The 13,473-nt window shown below is 36.3% G+C and overlaps 1 protein-coding gene across 9 annotated transcripts in view; it reads right to left on the bottom strand.

The window, feature by feature from the left end:
- Positions 1 to 13,473, bottom strand: part of LAMA2 (laminin subunit alpha 2) — a 375,334-nt gene that overhangs the window by 88,970 nt on the left and 272,891 nt on the right. For 8 of the 9 annotated variants that reach the window (XM_075035675.1, XM_075035668.1, XM_075035670.1 and 5 more), the window contains 3 exons: positions 12,614 to 12,807; positions 3,529 to 3,671; positions 2,898 to 2,996 (listed from right to left, as the gene is read on the bottom strand). In XM_075035675.1, the coding sequence (XP_074891776.1) occupies positions 2,898 to 2,996; positions 3,529 to 3,671; positions 12,614 to 12,807 (436 nt within the window). The remainder of the gene's footprint in view (positions 1 to 2,897; positions 2,997 to 3,528; positions 3,672 to 12,613; positions 12,808 to 13,473) is intronic. The other variant, XM_075035671.1, reaches the window with a different exon arrangement.

Here is a 13,473-nt window from a genome sequence, read left to right as displayed (position 1 = left end):
CCTCTCAATATTTATGACTGAATGGCATGTACTACATTTTTGTCCACATTAATCTGTCATCAAACAGTTTTCATTTCCTCTCGGTGACAGTTCTCTTTAGTACTTAAATCCCATTCAGCTCCACTGAAGGCTTCCTGTATTCTGCCATCATTTGCTTTGCTGAAAAATAACCTTTTGCTTCATTATCTTGTCTAGCTTTAACTCCATAAACCACATTAAATGGCAAACGTCCTTCATACTGTAGCTACCATTCCATGGCTAATTAAATGTTTCCATTTGTTAATAAAGTCCTACTCATTTTCTATATATTCAGTTTACTACAGTTCACCATTTTTATAAGGTCAGTCTTCAGCATCTCCTAACAGTTTAAACAGGCACAACAAACTTTCTAGGGGAGCAATCAGGATCAGGCAGACTGGACCCAGAGCAAGTGTTTGGAATGAATCTTCAAGAATTTTCCCTACCATGGAAATCTAGTAAAGAAAGTATTTGAGATCAGTGAACCTGCTTTGGTGATGTTTATAGCTTGTACTTAGTGATGAAGGTTCCACGGAAGGCCTTGTCCCAGTCTGAAGACTATTAGCAACTTAGACTATCAGCAAGTATTAGCAAATATACACACATTTTTGTTTTGGTTTTGTTTGTGTGTTTAGTCTGAGGTCTTTGTCAAGCCACAAGAAATTCCTCTGGATGGCATCTGGAGGGGAGCCCTACAGGAATTTCTTGCTATCTATGGTTATACCATGCTCCAAGTGTTAGCCGTTACGGGGTTATCAGCTATATCTTCATGTGGAAATGAGACTTGAACACACCACATAAGGACTCACTCTTCTTTTTGGGACATTACTGCTATTTACAAACATCAAAAGAGAAGGGTAGGACTTGCCACCAGTTGCGAGTCCCCAAATTAAAAAAAACCAACTGCAATCCAGTTAACAACTCTCTGTAAAGATAACCGGAACACATAAGGCTACTTATTCATTGCAACAATGGAAAACTGCAGGAATGGAAGCGGTGATAATCTTGCCACCACACTGACACCCCTAAGATCAGACCTTCAATATTTTTCCTTCCAAGACTAGTCTACAGAAGGTCAGAATTTGCAATGTTATTTTAGGTCATCTCCATGGGGGATTAAAATGTATTATTTTTTTTTCCCGGGGGGAGGGCAATTGGAAAAGGATACTTAAAAGAGCAACTATGCAAAGGGAAAAGAAAAATTGTCTTAGCCTAAGATTGTGAGATCTTAATATAAGAAATATAATCTGTGCTGGTAGGGCTGTCATGAGTTAAAAATCCACCTAGACTTAAAACTACCATAGTTTTTTCTGGCAGAAAGATATAAGGATCAAACAGAAGTGAAAAAACAAGCTTTTTCACACTCACAATGAGAGTATGTACAGAGAGATACCTGTGTGTTCATGTTGGGGGGGTGTATAGACACACACATGCATACATATGCAAAACACACTACAGGCGCTTTCTTGCCAACTACCCATGATTTCATAGCTTTTTTCAAAATTGAATATAATCCACACAAACAAACGAGGTTCTCTGAGAATTTTAGTTCTGTAAGCCATGAACAATTTTAAGACAGGATGCCAAAACTGTATGGGGTTTAGGTAAATTCTCTCAGGTGTATATTCATCAGTACAGTAACCCATGTCTTTCTTATTTGGCTATTTCAATGCAGGGAAGCACAACTCACGAACATGATTTTTGCTAGTCCTTCATATTAATATATTTTGGACAGCTGTATTTTTATGGTGGCTAGTCCATTTCCCTATTTTTTTCTCCACTAGGTGGCAGAATTTATATTATTTTCTTAGACATTGTCTTTTCCTGACCAAAATAAGGTCTATACTGAAATAAAATTTCCTAACTAAAAGAGTAAATAGCACGTCGATTGAAATCCAGAAGACTCTCACTACCCTCATAAATGAAATATAGGAGACATATATTTAACTAAACTCACACACCTTGTGCATATATTTGAATTCTTCCCTTAAATATTGTCCCCATTTCAATTACTTCATTCATTGACTCTTAATGAGAACTTGTTATTTGTTAAACCAGGATGTCCATTGCCTTGCTATAAAAATTCGCTGAAATAAGTGAATCAGGCTAGCTTACCATTTGCTTTACAGCTCCTCAAGAAACAAGCCAACACAAGAGATAAACCAAAATGGAAAATGAAACTGCAAAACAGCAAAACTTTTTTTTTTTTTTTATATTTTTTTAGTTCTTGAGATGGTTGGGCACTAAGTAACTCTGAGTGAAATCTGGCTACTTGTATTGCAACAGGCAATCTTGAAAGAGAAACAGGCTGAGAACTATCTTGAGACAGTCAGGCTCAGGAGATTTGAAAGGGAATATGACAAGAAGATGTTGCTGATGCAGAAAGCAGATAACCTTACTACAGACAGTACTAATGTTCAGAAGAAAAGGAAGGAAACCAGGCAGTTTGGTTTCCAAAAGCCTCAGCCAGTGAAAGAAAAACTCCAGACATATGAGAAACTGTGTGGTAATCCAGTGGTTTTGTTGCCATTAGGTTTGTAACATAACCTGTAGCTGAAGTGATGGGAAAGCCCACAAATGCTGTAGCAAGAACTTCCTTTCCTTCAGCGTCAGCTTTTCCAAATAAGTTCATTCTTGGATGCTCTGTATGAGCATTACAATGTTTTCTTACATTATTATAAAGTTTTGCAGAAAAATACATCTCAATGTATTGGCCCACAAAAAGAGGTTGTTAGAGGACGTGCTGCCATTTCGAACACTGAGACCGAGAAGTGTCTTATAATTCATCTATTCATTCATGTTTAATTCATATTCAGAAGATTTCTGTCATTATGCAGCCTTAACCGAACCCATAGACCCCAATGTGATCATAGACTTACTCTTGTCAGTAGTTCATCCATTTCTGTCACCAGGGTATCCAGATTTTCTTGTGCTAGTTGAAGAAGTCTCTCTGGTGCTCGCTGAGGTGAAAGCAAATGCTGTTGGGGAACAGAGGAGGAAGAGTGAAAATCTGTATTTAATGGATCTCAGTGCTTCCAGATATTGTAGAGAAGCAGCATCAAAAATTTCCTTTTCATTACAGTATGCAACTCCCTTTTGTCATTGACTCTTGTGTCACATCTATCCAACACACTTTTCTCAGGAATCTTGACAGCTTTACATAGTTTAGTGGAGAACCTGCAAGTATGGTAGGGAAGATACAGCATATAAAATACATAACCACTTTATGGACCACCAACATGAACACCATTTTACTTGTATGCAACATCACTTTTTCTGTGTCTGCAGTATAATTCCTTGCATATATGTACACAAATTACTGCTGCAAGATTTATTTATTAAAATAAGTAAAAACTGTAATAACTATTTATCAACCAAAGCAAGTTTGAAGTAATTAAATCTTGAATTTTTCTTCTTCCCTGAACCTACTGAAGGCTGTATGTTTGAACAGATTCAAATGCAGTTGTACTGAAGCCTTGTTATTTATGTATGTGAATACTGTGAACATACCTTTAATTCCTGTGTCATGTTCTCAAAACCATGCAACATTTTATATGGAGCAGGCAGTGGACCACTAAGGTTAACACTCAGGATCATCTGGTTTAGCTGATCCAGGTCACTGAGAAGGAGTCCTGTGCATTCATCATCACAAGCTGGGGGGAAGAACAGCAAAGCTTATTTATTCCTGCTAAATGTTTAGGACATATGTTTGAATTAGAAATTTTATGGCACACATACAATTCTGTGAGAGGTAACACTAATTTCAGATATTTTACCTCAAAAGCATAGTTTGAGAAAAAATGGAAACAACAACTAGAACACAGGAAAGACCTTATTGCTTAGGACTTGCTATGGGACAGTTTAATATAAAACATGAAGAGCAAAATTGGTAGGCTCGCCTCACAAAAAGAGGAAATAATTAACATTGTCCATCATGGACTAGACAATATAAAATCCTAAATTAGATGAGCAATTTGGATGAAGCTTGAGAAAAGTGGACAGGTAATTTGGAAAATCTAAGGAGCACTTTAAGAAGTATAGTATGGTTGTGGATTTGAAAGTCAGAAAAAACTAAAGAAATCTTACAATTTACATGCTTTATAGTCATATAATAGCATGGCCAATCATGCTAAACTTGTAATGCAGAGAGTAGAAAGAGTCCAGGTAAAAATACTGATAGTTTTAAGAAATGCTTTTCCCTACCTCCTTTCACTAAGCAGCTTATAAGTTTTTCATTATGCTCCCTTTCTTTAGCATGAAAAATACTGGTGTGTACTGCATATACTGAAAGGAGTTTGCATTTCCCCACCCCTTGCTTTCTATTAATTATCACAAGAAATTCTCATAACCTTAAAGTCTTCTATCATTTATGCTGCAGACAGGAAAATTCTTCATTCTTTAAAACAGAGTTGTAGGAATGCCTTTCTGTTTCCCTGCATAAAGATGCTACCTAGAAGTGGCAAACCTAAACAACATCTCAGGAGATGGAGCAAACTCTGAAACAATGAGTTCACTGGTGATGTTAAGAGACACGGAGGGTTGTACCTAAAGTTTTACAAGTATGTAAATATTTCAGCAACACCTCTAGTCAGCTCTATGGCTAATAAAGCACTAAACAACATGTATGTTTCTGTAGAAAAAGAGAAGTAATTTTCAACAGAGAATTACTTTTTTTTTCCCTGAAACCTATTCTTCATGTAGATTAAACCTTTTCTGTTCTTTAAAGTTTTCACCGTTATCTAAATGTTGTTCTTATTCTGTAGGTTGGCTGTTCAATATAGCAAGGAGGTGAGTCAAATACAGAGAAAAGAAGAATAATGAATACTAGTTCAATACACCATGAAACTCATGTGATGATTGAAAAGGAGGCAAGATAGATGCTGGATTAGTGCAGTAAGAAGTGGGTGCAGAAAGCTAGATACTGTTATTTTAAGACTTCCTTTTGCATTTTCATTGCTTCCATTTGCAGACTTCTTCCTCCTATTTCACAGTATTCTGTTACATAAGCTGAACTGCACTGGAACTTCTCTGCACTTATTAACTATGGGCATGATACATTCTGATTTATGTTTCTACATGAAATAAAAAAGAAAAAAAAAAAAAAAAAGGTTATTACCATCCCAGCTCTTGTCATCTGTGTGCTTGCTTTTAGAAGTCTGAGACAATTAAGGCGAAAGCAAGTTTTACAGCCAACTGCATGCTTTATATAACAAACACCTGTTCTGTAGCTGGTCAAGAAGGTAAGTAGACATGATAATCATTTTGCAGGATGCAAGTAAGTGATCTCGGACCTGGAAAGAGTTGGGGTTTGTTGTTTGTTGTTGGGTTGGGGTTTTTTTGGTACATTATTTCACTTACAAAACAAGCTAAATCTATTCACCCTCGAAATTGTCAGAGTGGTTGGTAACAAAATGCTAAAAATTTGTTATCTGTTAAAGACAAACTTAATTCACACCAATAAGAAAAAAATGAACAGCTTATGAAGAGATGAAGTATTCTCAATGAGTAAACAATTGGTAAGTGAGCATTAACACTTCTTGCCTGATAATCAGGTTGAGAAGAGGAACTACATCAAGTGAGGACTACAGTTGAGTAGATGACATAGGACTAAGCTACTCCAATACGGAGTCTGAAATGTACTGTAGCTAAGGGAAATACTTCAAGAGCATGATTATATATTTTGCAAGACTAAATACTTCTGTGTCTATCTATAAAACTGTCAGCATAAATTTGTGCCTAATATTAACAAATGCAGCACTAAATTCAGATCATTACAGCAGTGCGAGCATGTAAGAGGCAAATCATGCAGTCAATATTACAATAGTCCAGCAAGCAATTAATGCAAATTATTGCATTTTCCATTTTCACACTTTCACATGCGCAGTAAGTCCTGTAAGTATTTTGACCTACCTCTTGTGAGAAGCATCTCCAAAGTATGCGTACCAAAAGTATGCGTGCCAAAGAATTTTTTTTTTTAATAATTGCTCAAATAATAAAAGACACTATAAGTTTATGGACATCTAACCACTTATCCCATCTTACAAAGAGAAGATAATGTACAATAAAGGAATCACATGTCTGAGCTACAATGTGTTCCTCCATTTGAGTGATTATCTAACACAGTTGTGCTTTAATACATTAATTGCTGTTAAGATTCAGAAGACTGTGTTATGACTAGGTAATCTTAGGTCTAAGGGCAACCATGCAATCTCTGACATGAGGTGGTATCCTATGATAGTTAGTGACTCTTCAGTATTAGTTTCCTGTTGCTTCACAATAAAGTGTTGAACTACTGTTAGGCTCGTTAATCTGTTTGCTGTTACCCCATTTTTCCTATTTTGGCAGTGGTCTCACACCAAATAATAAACAAGCCCTCCTCTGCCCCCCAAAACAGAACCCGAGTAGAGAGCTGAAAGCTTTAACTTCCTTGCCATTGCTGCTGGTTTCAGGGAGTTTGCATGATCAATCTCTCTCCAAAATCTGGGAAAATTCAGATCCAGATCAGGATCTAAAGTACCGACTCAGGTTTGTTTCTGGATTTTGTTATGTAGAAAGCCTCCTTTGCTGGTTCTGATACATACCAGAACTAGTTAGGTTTATATAACCAGTACTAGTTAGGTTTATATAGTGCTTGAGTTGGATGAAAGACATTGGAGTGTGGGTCTAAACTCAACAGGAGCTCATGCATCAAAAAAAGGGAGAACAACTGATAGCTTATCATCTTTTAGGCCAAGCAGGGGTGCCCGTCCCATATGGAGCTCATGCAGACAGAGAAGCAGTTGTCCAGCACGGGGGTAAGTTTAACTCTTATGGTTGTGCCATAAGGTCTCACAACTTCTGTTCAACTCAGAACATAGCAGAAGCTAGTCCAAGGCTTCAGAGATCTGGTGTTACACACAGCATCTTTCTTGTCAGCTCACTCTGTGAAGGCTTGTGATAAGATGGTCCCAGCTCCTGCTGAATTAAGGACTGTGTAGGAGCTATGAGATGCTTCTTTTCACAGATTCTTCAAGATCTGCCTCTGACAAATACAGCATCTCTGCTTAGTTCTGAATTTGTAAGGGCTGAGATCATGGAGCTACTACTATTTTAGAGTGAAAATCTTGATTCTGCCAGGACCAGTGGCTAGGAGCTCTCTTCTTCTCCTGGGTGCAGAACTGAGTGACAGCTGGGAAAAATTCCCTCTCACTGCAAGAACCAGTCTGCTTAGAGTACAATATTTGCATGTCCAAGACCTGGTATTAAAAGAATCTGATTATATAATTTTCTCCCTCTACCAATATTGAATATTTAAACTCGTAAAGATGTAAGTTTGTTGACTGCAGCATGGCTGAAGGTGTCCCCGTCCCCCCCCAAACCAAGTTACAGAAAAATTCCTAACTATGAGATATCTGTTTGATCTCTCTATGCCATTATTACTTCCTATTTGCTGCTAATCTTGCACAGCAGAAATACATTGACTGCTTTACATTTAGGTTTTTTCTTGACCCCAAGGAACATTTGTGACAGGAACATACATCTGAGGAAAGGTTTTGCAGTTTGTGTTACAACAGAGCTCAAAATATTGAGGCCAATTTTTTTTGAAGTCCCCATTGTAGTTATGCGTGGTGCCCTGAAAGCATTCAGAAGGTGAGTTCTGACTTGCCATATGTCTAACAATAGAGCCTCGAAGTTCTCACTAGGATCGTTTTTTTCCCTAAACGCTGCACAGTGGCAAGCACAGTCACTGTTCTAACAACATTGTAATCTAAGGTTCTTAATTTAACATACACAAACTCTACAACTGAAGTGTAATGTCACAAGGTATAACAAAAAATACACAAGAAAATTACTAATCTAAGAAAATGCACGATTGCTACAGGCTTGATTCAACCCCCTTGTAGCTCCTTCTGTCCACTTCAGCTTCCTAAGGTCAAAGCTCTTTGGGAAGGATGAGGAGGGAGCAATACATGCTTTGGCTTGTTTATGTATTTCTGGTATGTGTGTGTAAAATATGAATCAAGCAAATACTAATTATGAGAGTCTGCCTGGGCATGCTGGGTACAGATGAACTGAGTTCATCATACAACTCAGTCATTTTCTGGATTGGAACGGTGGGGTTTAACTAAGAAAACAGAAAATATACCTATATATCTTCAATACTGTAGTGATTATACACCAGTCAGCAATTGCCACTTGACAACTTTCAGCAGAATAAACATTGAGATATATTTATAACAGTAAAAATGAGTGATGCCTAAGGGGGCATCAAACATCTAGAGGACAATTCATTTGTAGTTACAAATACAAATAAAAATCTGTAAGCATTAGAGAAGATTTGAGAGAACTTTTGTCATATTTGACAGTATATAGGATGTTGGCAGCATTATTAAAATTAGTTTGCAATCATCACCAGTTTTCTTATTGGCTACTGACAGTTTCAAAAGAGAAGGGAAGGTGAGCCTAAGAAGTGGATTACTTGAGACCAAAATTACAAGGAAGTCTTCATCAGCAGAGTATTACGAGTATCTGTACATGGCAATATAGATGGTCACTTTAGCTGGGGAAATAATCCAGTTATTAACCATCATCATGCAAAAAAATTTAGAATTTTTATGATATGCAGTAGACCATTCAGACTCTTGTACTACTTTAAAAAAAAATAATCTACTTTTTGGATACCATTTTCCATTCCCTAATAGCATTCTAGAGAAAACAACATTGTTCTGTTCTAAGAATATAATGGGAAGTGAATTCTGTCTGTGCAATTCGCTTGTAATTATCTTTCCATTGTTATTTAGCAATAAACAAATTTTTCCCCTTTGTACAGTGGCTTTTAAAAAATATATTCTCTTCCCATTCCACCTGTAGCTTTCTAAAATACAACTGTTATAACACAGCACTGAAAAGTGGCATGCACTAAGCAACTGAAAAATGACATGTTATGAAGAAAATAGTAAGAATCCGGTAAAACAGATTTTCAGCTATATCAGAAATAGATCACTTTAATGAACATGCACGTTTCTCCATTTTTGTTTTTCCTGTCTTTTCACTGCAAATTTTCCCTCTAAAAACTTTAGAATACTTATGATAAGGGATATGTTAAAATATAAATGTTATATTTAAACAATAATACATTATAATATTGTGGCTAAAATACATCTCTAATTGGATTTAAATATGCATTATTTAGTTTTCATGTCATACTGTGTGGTGACCTTTTATAGAATTTGCCAAAAATTCATTATTTAGATGGTTATTCTTTGCTAAATATTCAAAATAAATTTTCACTTTCCTATATATTAACTATAACATACTAACATTGGACAGCTTAGTCACACTATGTTTTGTATTACTTACATTTTTTCAAACAGGTCATTGTATTTGCATGTATTTTCTTTAAGCTAGACCATTTTACCACCTAACTAGGGGTTCTTCACACTTCTGACAGGTACAATGCAACTGCAGTATTTGCAATGGAACTCTGCAAATGAGCAAATGTAGATGCATACAGCTCATTTGAAATATTGAATGCAAACAGGATTCTGTGTATGGCATTCATTTTCTGTACATTAACAGTACTTAATCACTATTATTATTGTTATTACTATTAAGGTTTCATTAAAACTGAAGCTAATCAGAAGGGAATTTACTGAGTATTTTGGAAGTGGTTGATACATGACAGTAAAAATATATTGTATACATGACCAAATTCTCAGCTGCATTAAACTCACATCAGAACAGATAAATGTTCTGGGAGTAAGGAAGAAAAGCTTCAGGGTTTCCCCAAAAGGTGTTTCTAATGGTTCTTTGACAGCACAATGAGTATTAAAGCACATTAGCGGCTGCAGCAATGAATCCCTATCAGAAGAAAACAGCTGTACTCTGAAGCCTGTGACAGTGTCAACCACGGGCAAATTCCCACCAAGTCTACGCTTGCCACACTCCCTTTGTCTACCACAGCCCCTCTGTCTACTACAGGCTACAAAGGTAAATGGTTTATTGATCAGGCTGGTTTTCTACCATCTTGGGGTATTGCCCAGCAGTAGCAAAAATGGGTTTGGAGTAATATGGGGGTTGAGGAACCTTTAAACAAAGGGAAAATCATATGAGAGCAAATAGTCATAAAGTGTTTACTGAAATATTTAATTGCAGTTTTTGCAATTTATGACATGGATGTTATTGATATGGTGTCAATAGTAATGAACTAGTTCCTGTGATACCAGAGATTTAAAGTACCTCCCATCTGTGTCTATAGGTGGTTCCTATTTTTATGACTAAAGGAAAGACATCTTTTAATTTGATTCCTCACCTCTAGCAATGACATGAAATGTCCATATGCACATGCAAAGGACTTTTTATGGTGAAAACTGATTATCTAATTAAGGTAAAAATGCTGCTACAGGTAGTGTAGATAAATTTCAACACTGGCACATGAATATGTTGCAGTTAAATCAGAGATTATAGTGAACCACATCCTTCAAAGGAAAAAGGTGGAAAATTTGACTTGCCTGCACACAGTTTTTCCCATTCATAATGAGGATTTTTAACCTTATTATCCACACAATGAAAGAGTCTGATTAACAAATTGGAAAAACATTACAAATGATAACTTGGATTTAAGCCGTTTTCTACAAAGGAGTTCTGCCATCCTGGATATCCAAGTATCAGTATCAGAATACTGATAAGGTAAATGACCAGTAAAAAACATACTAAGCGGTGCCTGAGATTGAAAACATTGGCTCGTACTGGAAATAATGTAACAGGTATTCAGGATGTTGAAAAACTAAGTAATTTTTGTTTAGATGCCACTCTGCAAAACATGGTCCTTATTTTAAAATTTTGTAGCTGTAACACTTAGACTTAACTCATGATTACAATTCTCCTTGACTTGTAGGCCACAAAATGGGATCCAAAGCATAGTTATTTCAGCAAAGTAGCTACTTACTCTATTTGCATTCATTTTGCTGTAGTTTAAAATACAACTTAAGATATACAATAGTTCAGAAATAAGTCCTACATTACATCACACTGCAGGACATTAGAACTTTATTTCCCTTCAGTACACTAAGCTTTTAATCAATGAACCAATGCCATATTATTAATAATATAGAAATAGAAGTATTTATGTCTATATTCCCAGTAATCTCTCTATTCATTTTCAAAGAAGCGTTGTACCTGGGAGTCAGGACTAAGGCAAAAGCAATGAACTCAACAGCGACATTTAGAAGCTTAGTTCTGCTAAGTCCCAATCAGTCTCTGAGAGTTGATCACAACCATTAAGTTGAGTGAAACAATATTCTATATTGTGTAGTCCCTGACCCTAGGTGCCTAATGTCTTCCTCTTTAACCACTCAAAGAAGCCACACATTTCATTCTTGACTGATGCAATACCTTCAGCCATTTTTAGTACTTCGGTTTCTTTATTTTTCCAATTTGCTTTAAAAATGTTTGCAATTTCTTTGAGCTGTACTACATGATTTTAATATTAGAAAGCTGTATACCTCTGGGTATTGAGGTAAAGACTGCATTCTCGGCGCGGGGGGGAAGAGCCTTTTTTTGGTATCTACTTGCCTTGATGTAACATGTCCCTCACATAGGCAAAACCCCTCCCCGAAATGAAAAAGCTCCAATTAAAGTCCTATAATAGATAAAAATCATGTAAAATATTAAAATAAGTTCATTGTGCCTTGCCAATATATTCAAAGATGCATAGATTAAGAAATATTTTATACTGTGGACTTACTGCATCCCTACCTGTATTCTACTTTAAAATGAACAATGATGGCCTCAAGTGGAAAAAAACCCAACAAAACAGATCACAATAAAATCAGTTCCTACTCAGCTGGGGGAGATGGAGGAGAGGAAAATGCCTTATTTCAGTCAGGATTGACTACGTGTTCTAGAAAGGTTTTGCTACCTGAATTTTTTTGATAAGACATAAGCATACAATATCACGGGAAATAAGATTGTGGGCTCAAAACAAACACTATCCAATTTCATGGAAAAAAATTCCAAACAATAATAAAAGACAAGACACTTAGTATGTATGAAAACTGAAGGAAGGGCAAAGATACCAGTACTGTAAAATGTAACTTAGTGTTTTAGGCTATTAGTTTTCTATTTTAAACAAAGGAAGTTCTTTGTTCCTGGATATATTGTACTGTCATTCCTTATGACTTTTAAATTCCAATGCGTGGTTGTTGAACCAACATGACCAAGCAAACCTTGGTAAAAACTTTCTGTGTGACTCATGGCATAAAGCATTGCAATTGCTGGTTAAACGTTTAGAACAACACTAAAAAATTCACTAGGAGCAAATATTGTCACAACAGCAGTGACAACCTTTAGCAAAACTACAGACTTCAAAAACCCACAAAAAGAAATCCTTCAAAGCTTTGTTGTCAGTTTTCAGTGAGCACATTGAAAAGTATTGAGAGTTTTCCTAACGTGTCAAGGCTTGAGAAAAAAATGGACCAGAATGCCAAAGTAGGAAGAAACCTGGCAACCATTTTCAAAGAAACCCACACCACTGACTGATGCACAAGCAGGATTGAATTTCTGAAATATGAAAAACACAATCAAAAATTCTCCAAAATTACATTAGTATACGTACAAATGCATTTCATGCCATCACGCGCATGCCGATGTTCACAGCCAACACACTTCCACCCTGTGAATCCAGGCTTGCAAGTGCACTGTCCAGTGACAGGGTCACAGGGGACAGGCAGGGAACCGTATCGATCACACTCACATTCCTGGCAGGAGCCTCCTGGAGTTTGTGGGTTTCCTGTGTAGCCAGAAGAACACCTACGCATTGCAAATACAAAACCAGGTTTGGCTAAGACGCATAGTGTACTACAATGAATACTTGGCAAGATTGTAAATAATACTTCTATGCTTCTATAACAGTATTTCTATAACAGTAAATACTTTATAACAGTATTCAGTTAAACTGACAAAAAAGTTTCTACTTTAGCAATGTTTGGTCTATAGAGCTTTTTTTCCCCATTAGCCATTTGTGTTTTGTGTTAGAAGTGAAATCTCGTAGTAGACACTTGCTAATTTTGATCATCTTAATCCCACAGCGCTCCTATGGATGGGACAACAGCTGCTGTTTAGGTTATTAATTTGCAATTTGGTCATTAATATGTTTTATCTAAGTGTCTTTCACAGTCAGTGCCCATGAGGACACAATAGTCACTAGAACAAAGCATATGAGTGGCATCAAGACACACTCTAAGCATGGTATCTAATTTTAGATAAATTTTGTATTTTTCAGTTTAACTTCTGAGGCCCAGGGGAAAAAAAAACCCCACAAATCAGAAAGTTAAGACTAGGACAATATCTGTGATATAAATAACACTGATTACCAATTTACAGTGGGTGTACACAGAAATTGCCTATTATGGCTGAATTTTAACAATATATAAAGAGGAAATAACTTATCCGAAGGCACGTATTTAAACATTAGTA

The sequence above is a fragment of the Buteo buteo genome, chromosome 9, assembly GCF_964188355.1.
Source record: "Buteo buteo chromosome 9, bButBut1.hap1.1, whole genome shotgun sequence".
In the NCBI taxonomy this organism is placed as follows: Eukaryota; Metazoa; Chordata; class Aves; order Accipitriformes; family Accipitridae; genus Buteo; species Buteo buteo.
Note: the sequence above shows the minus strand (reverse complement) of the source record. Positions and strands in the feature narration are given on the sequence as shown.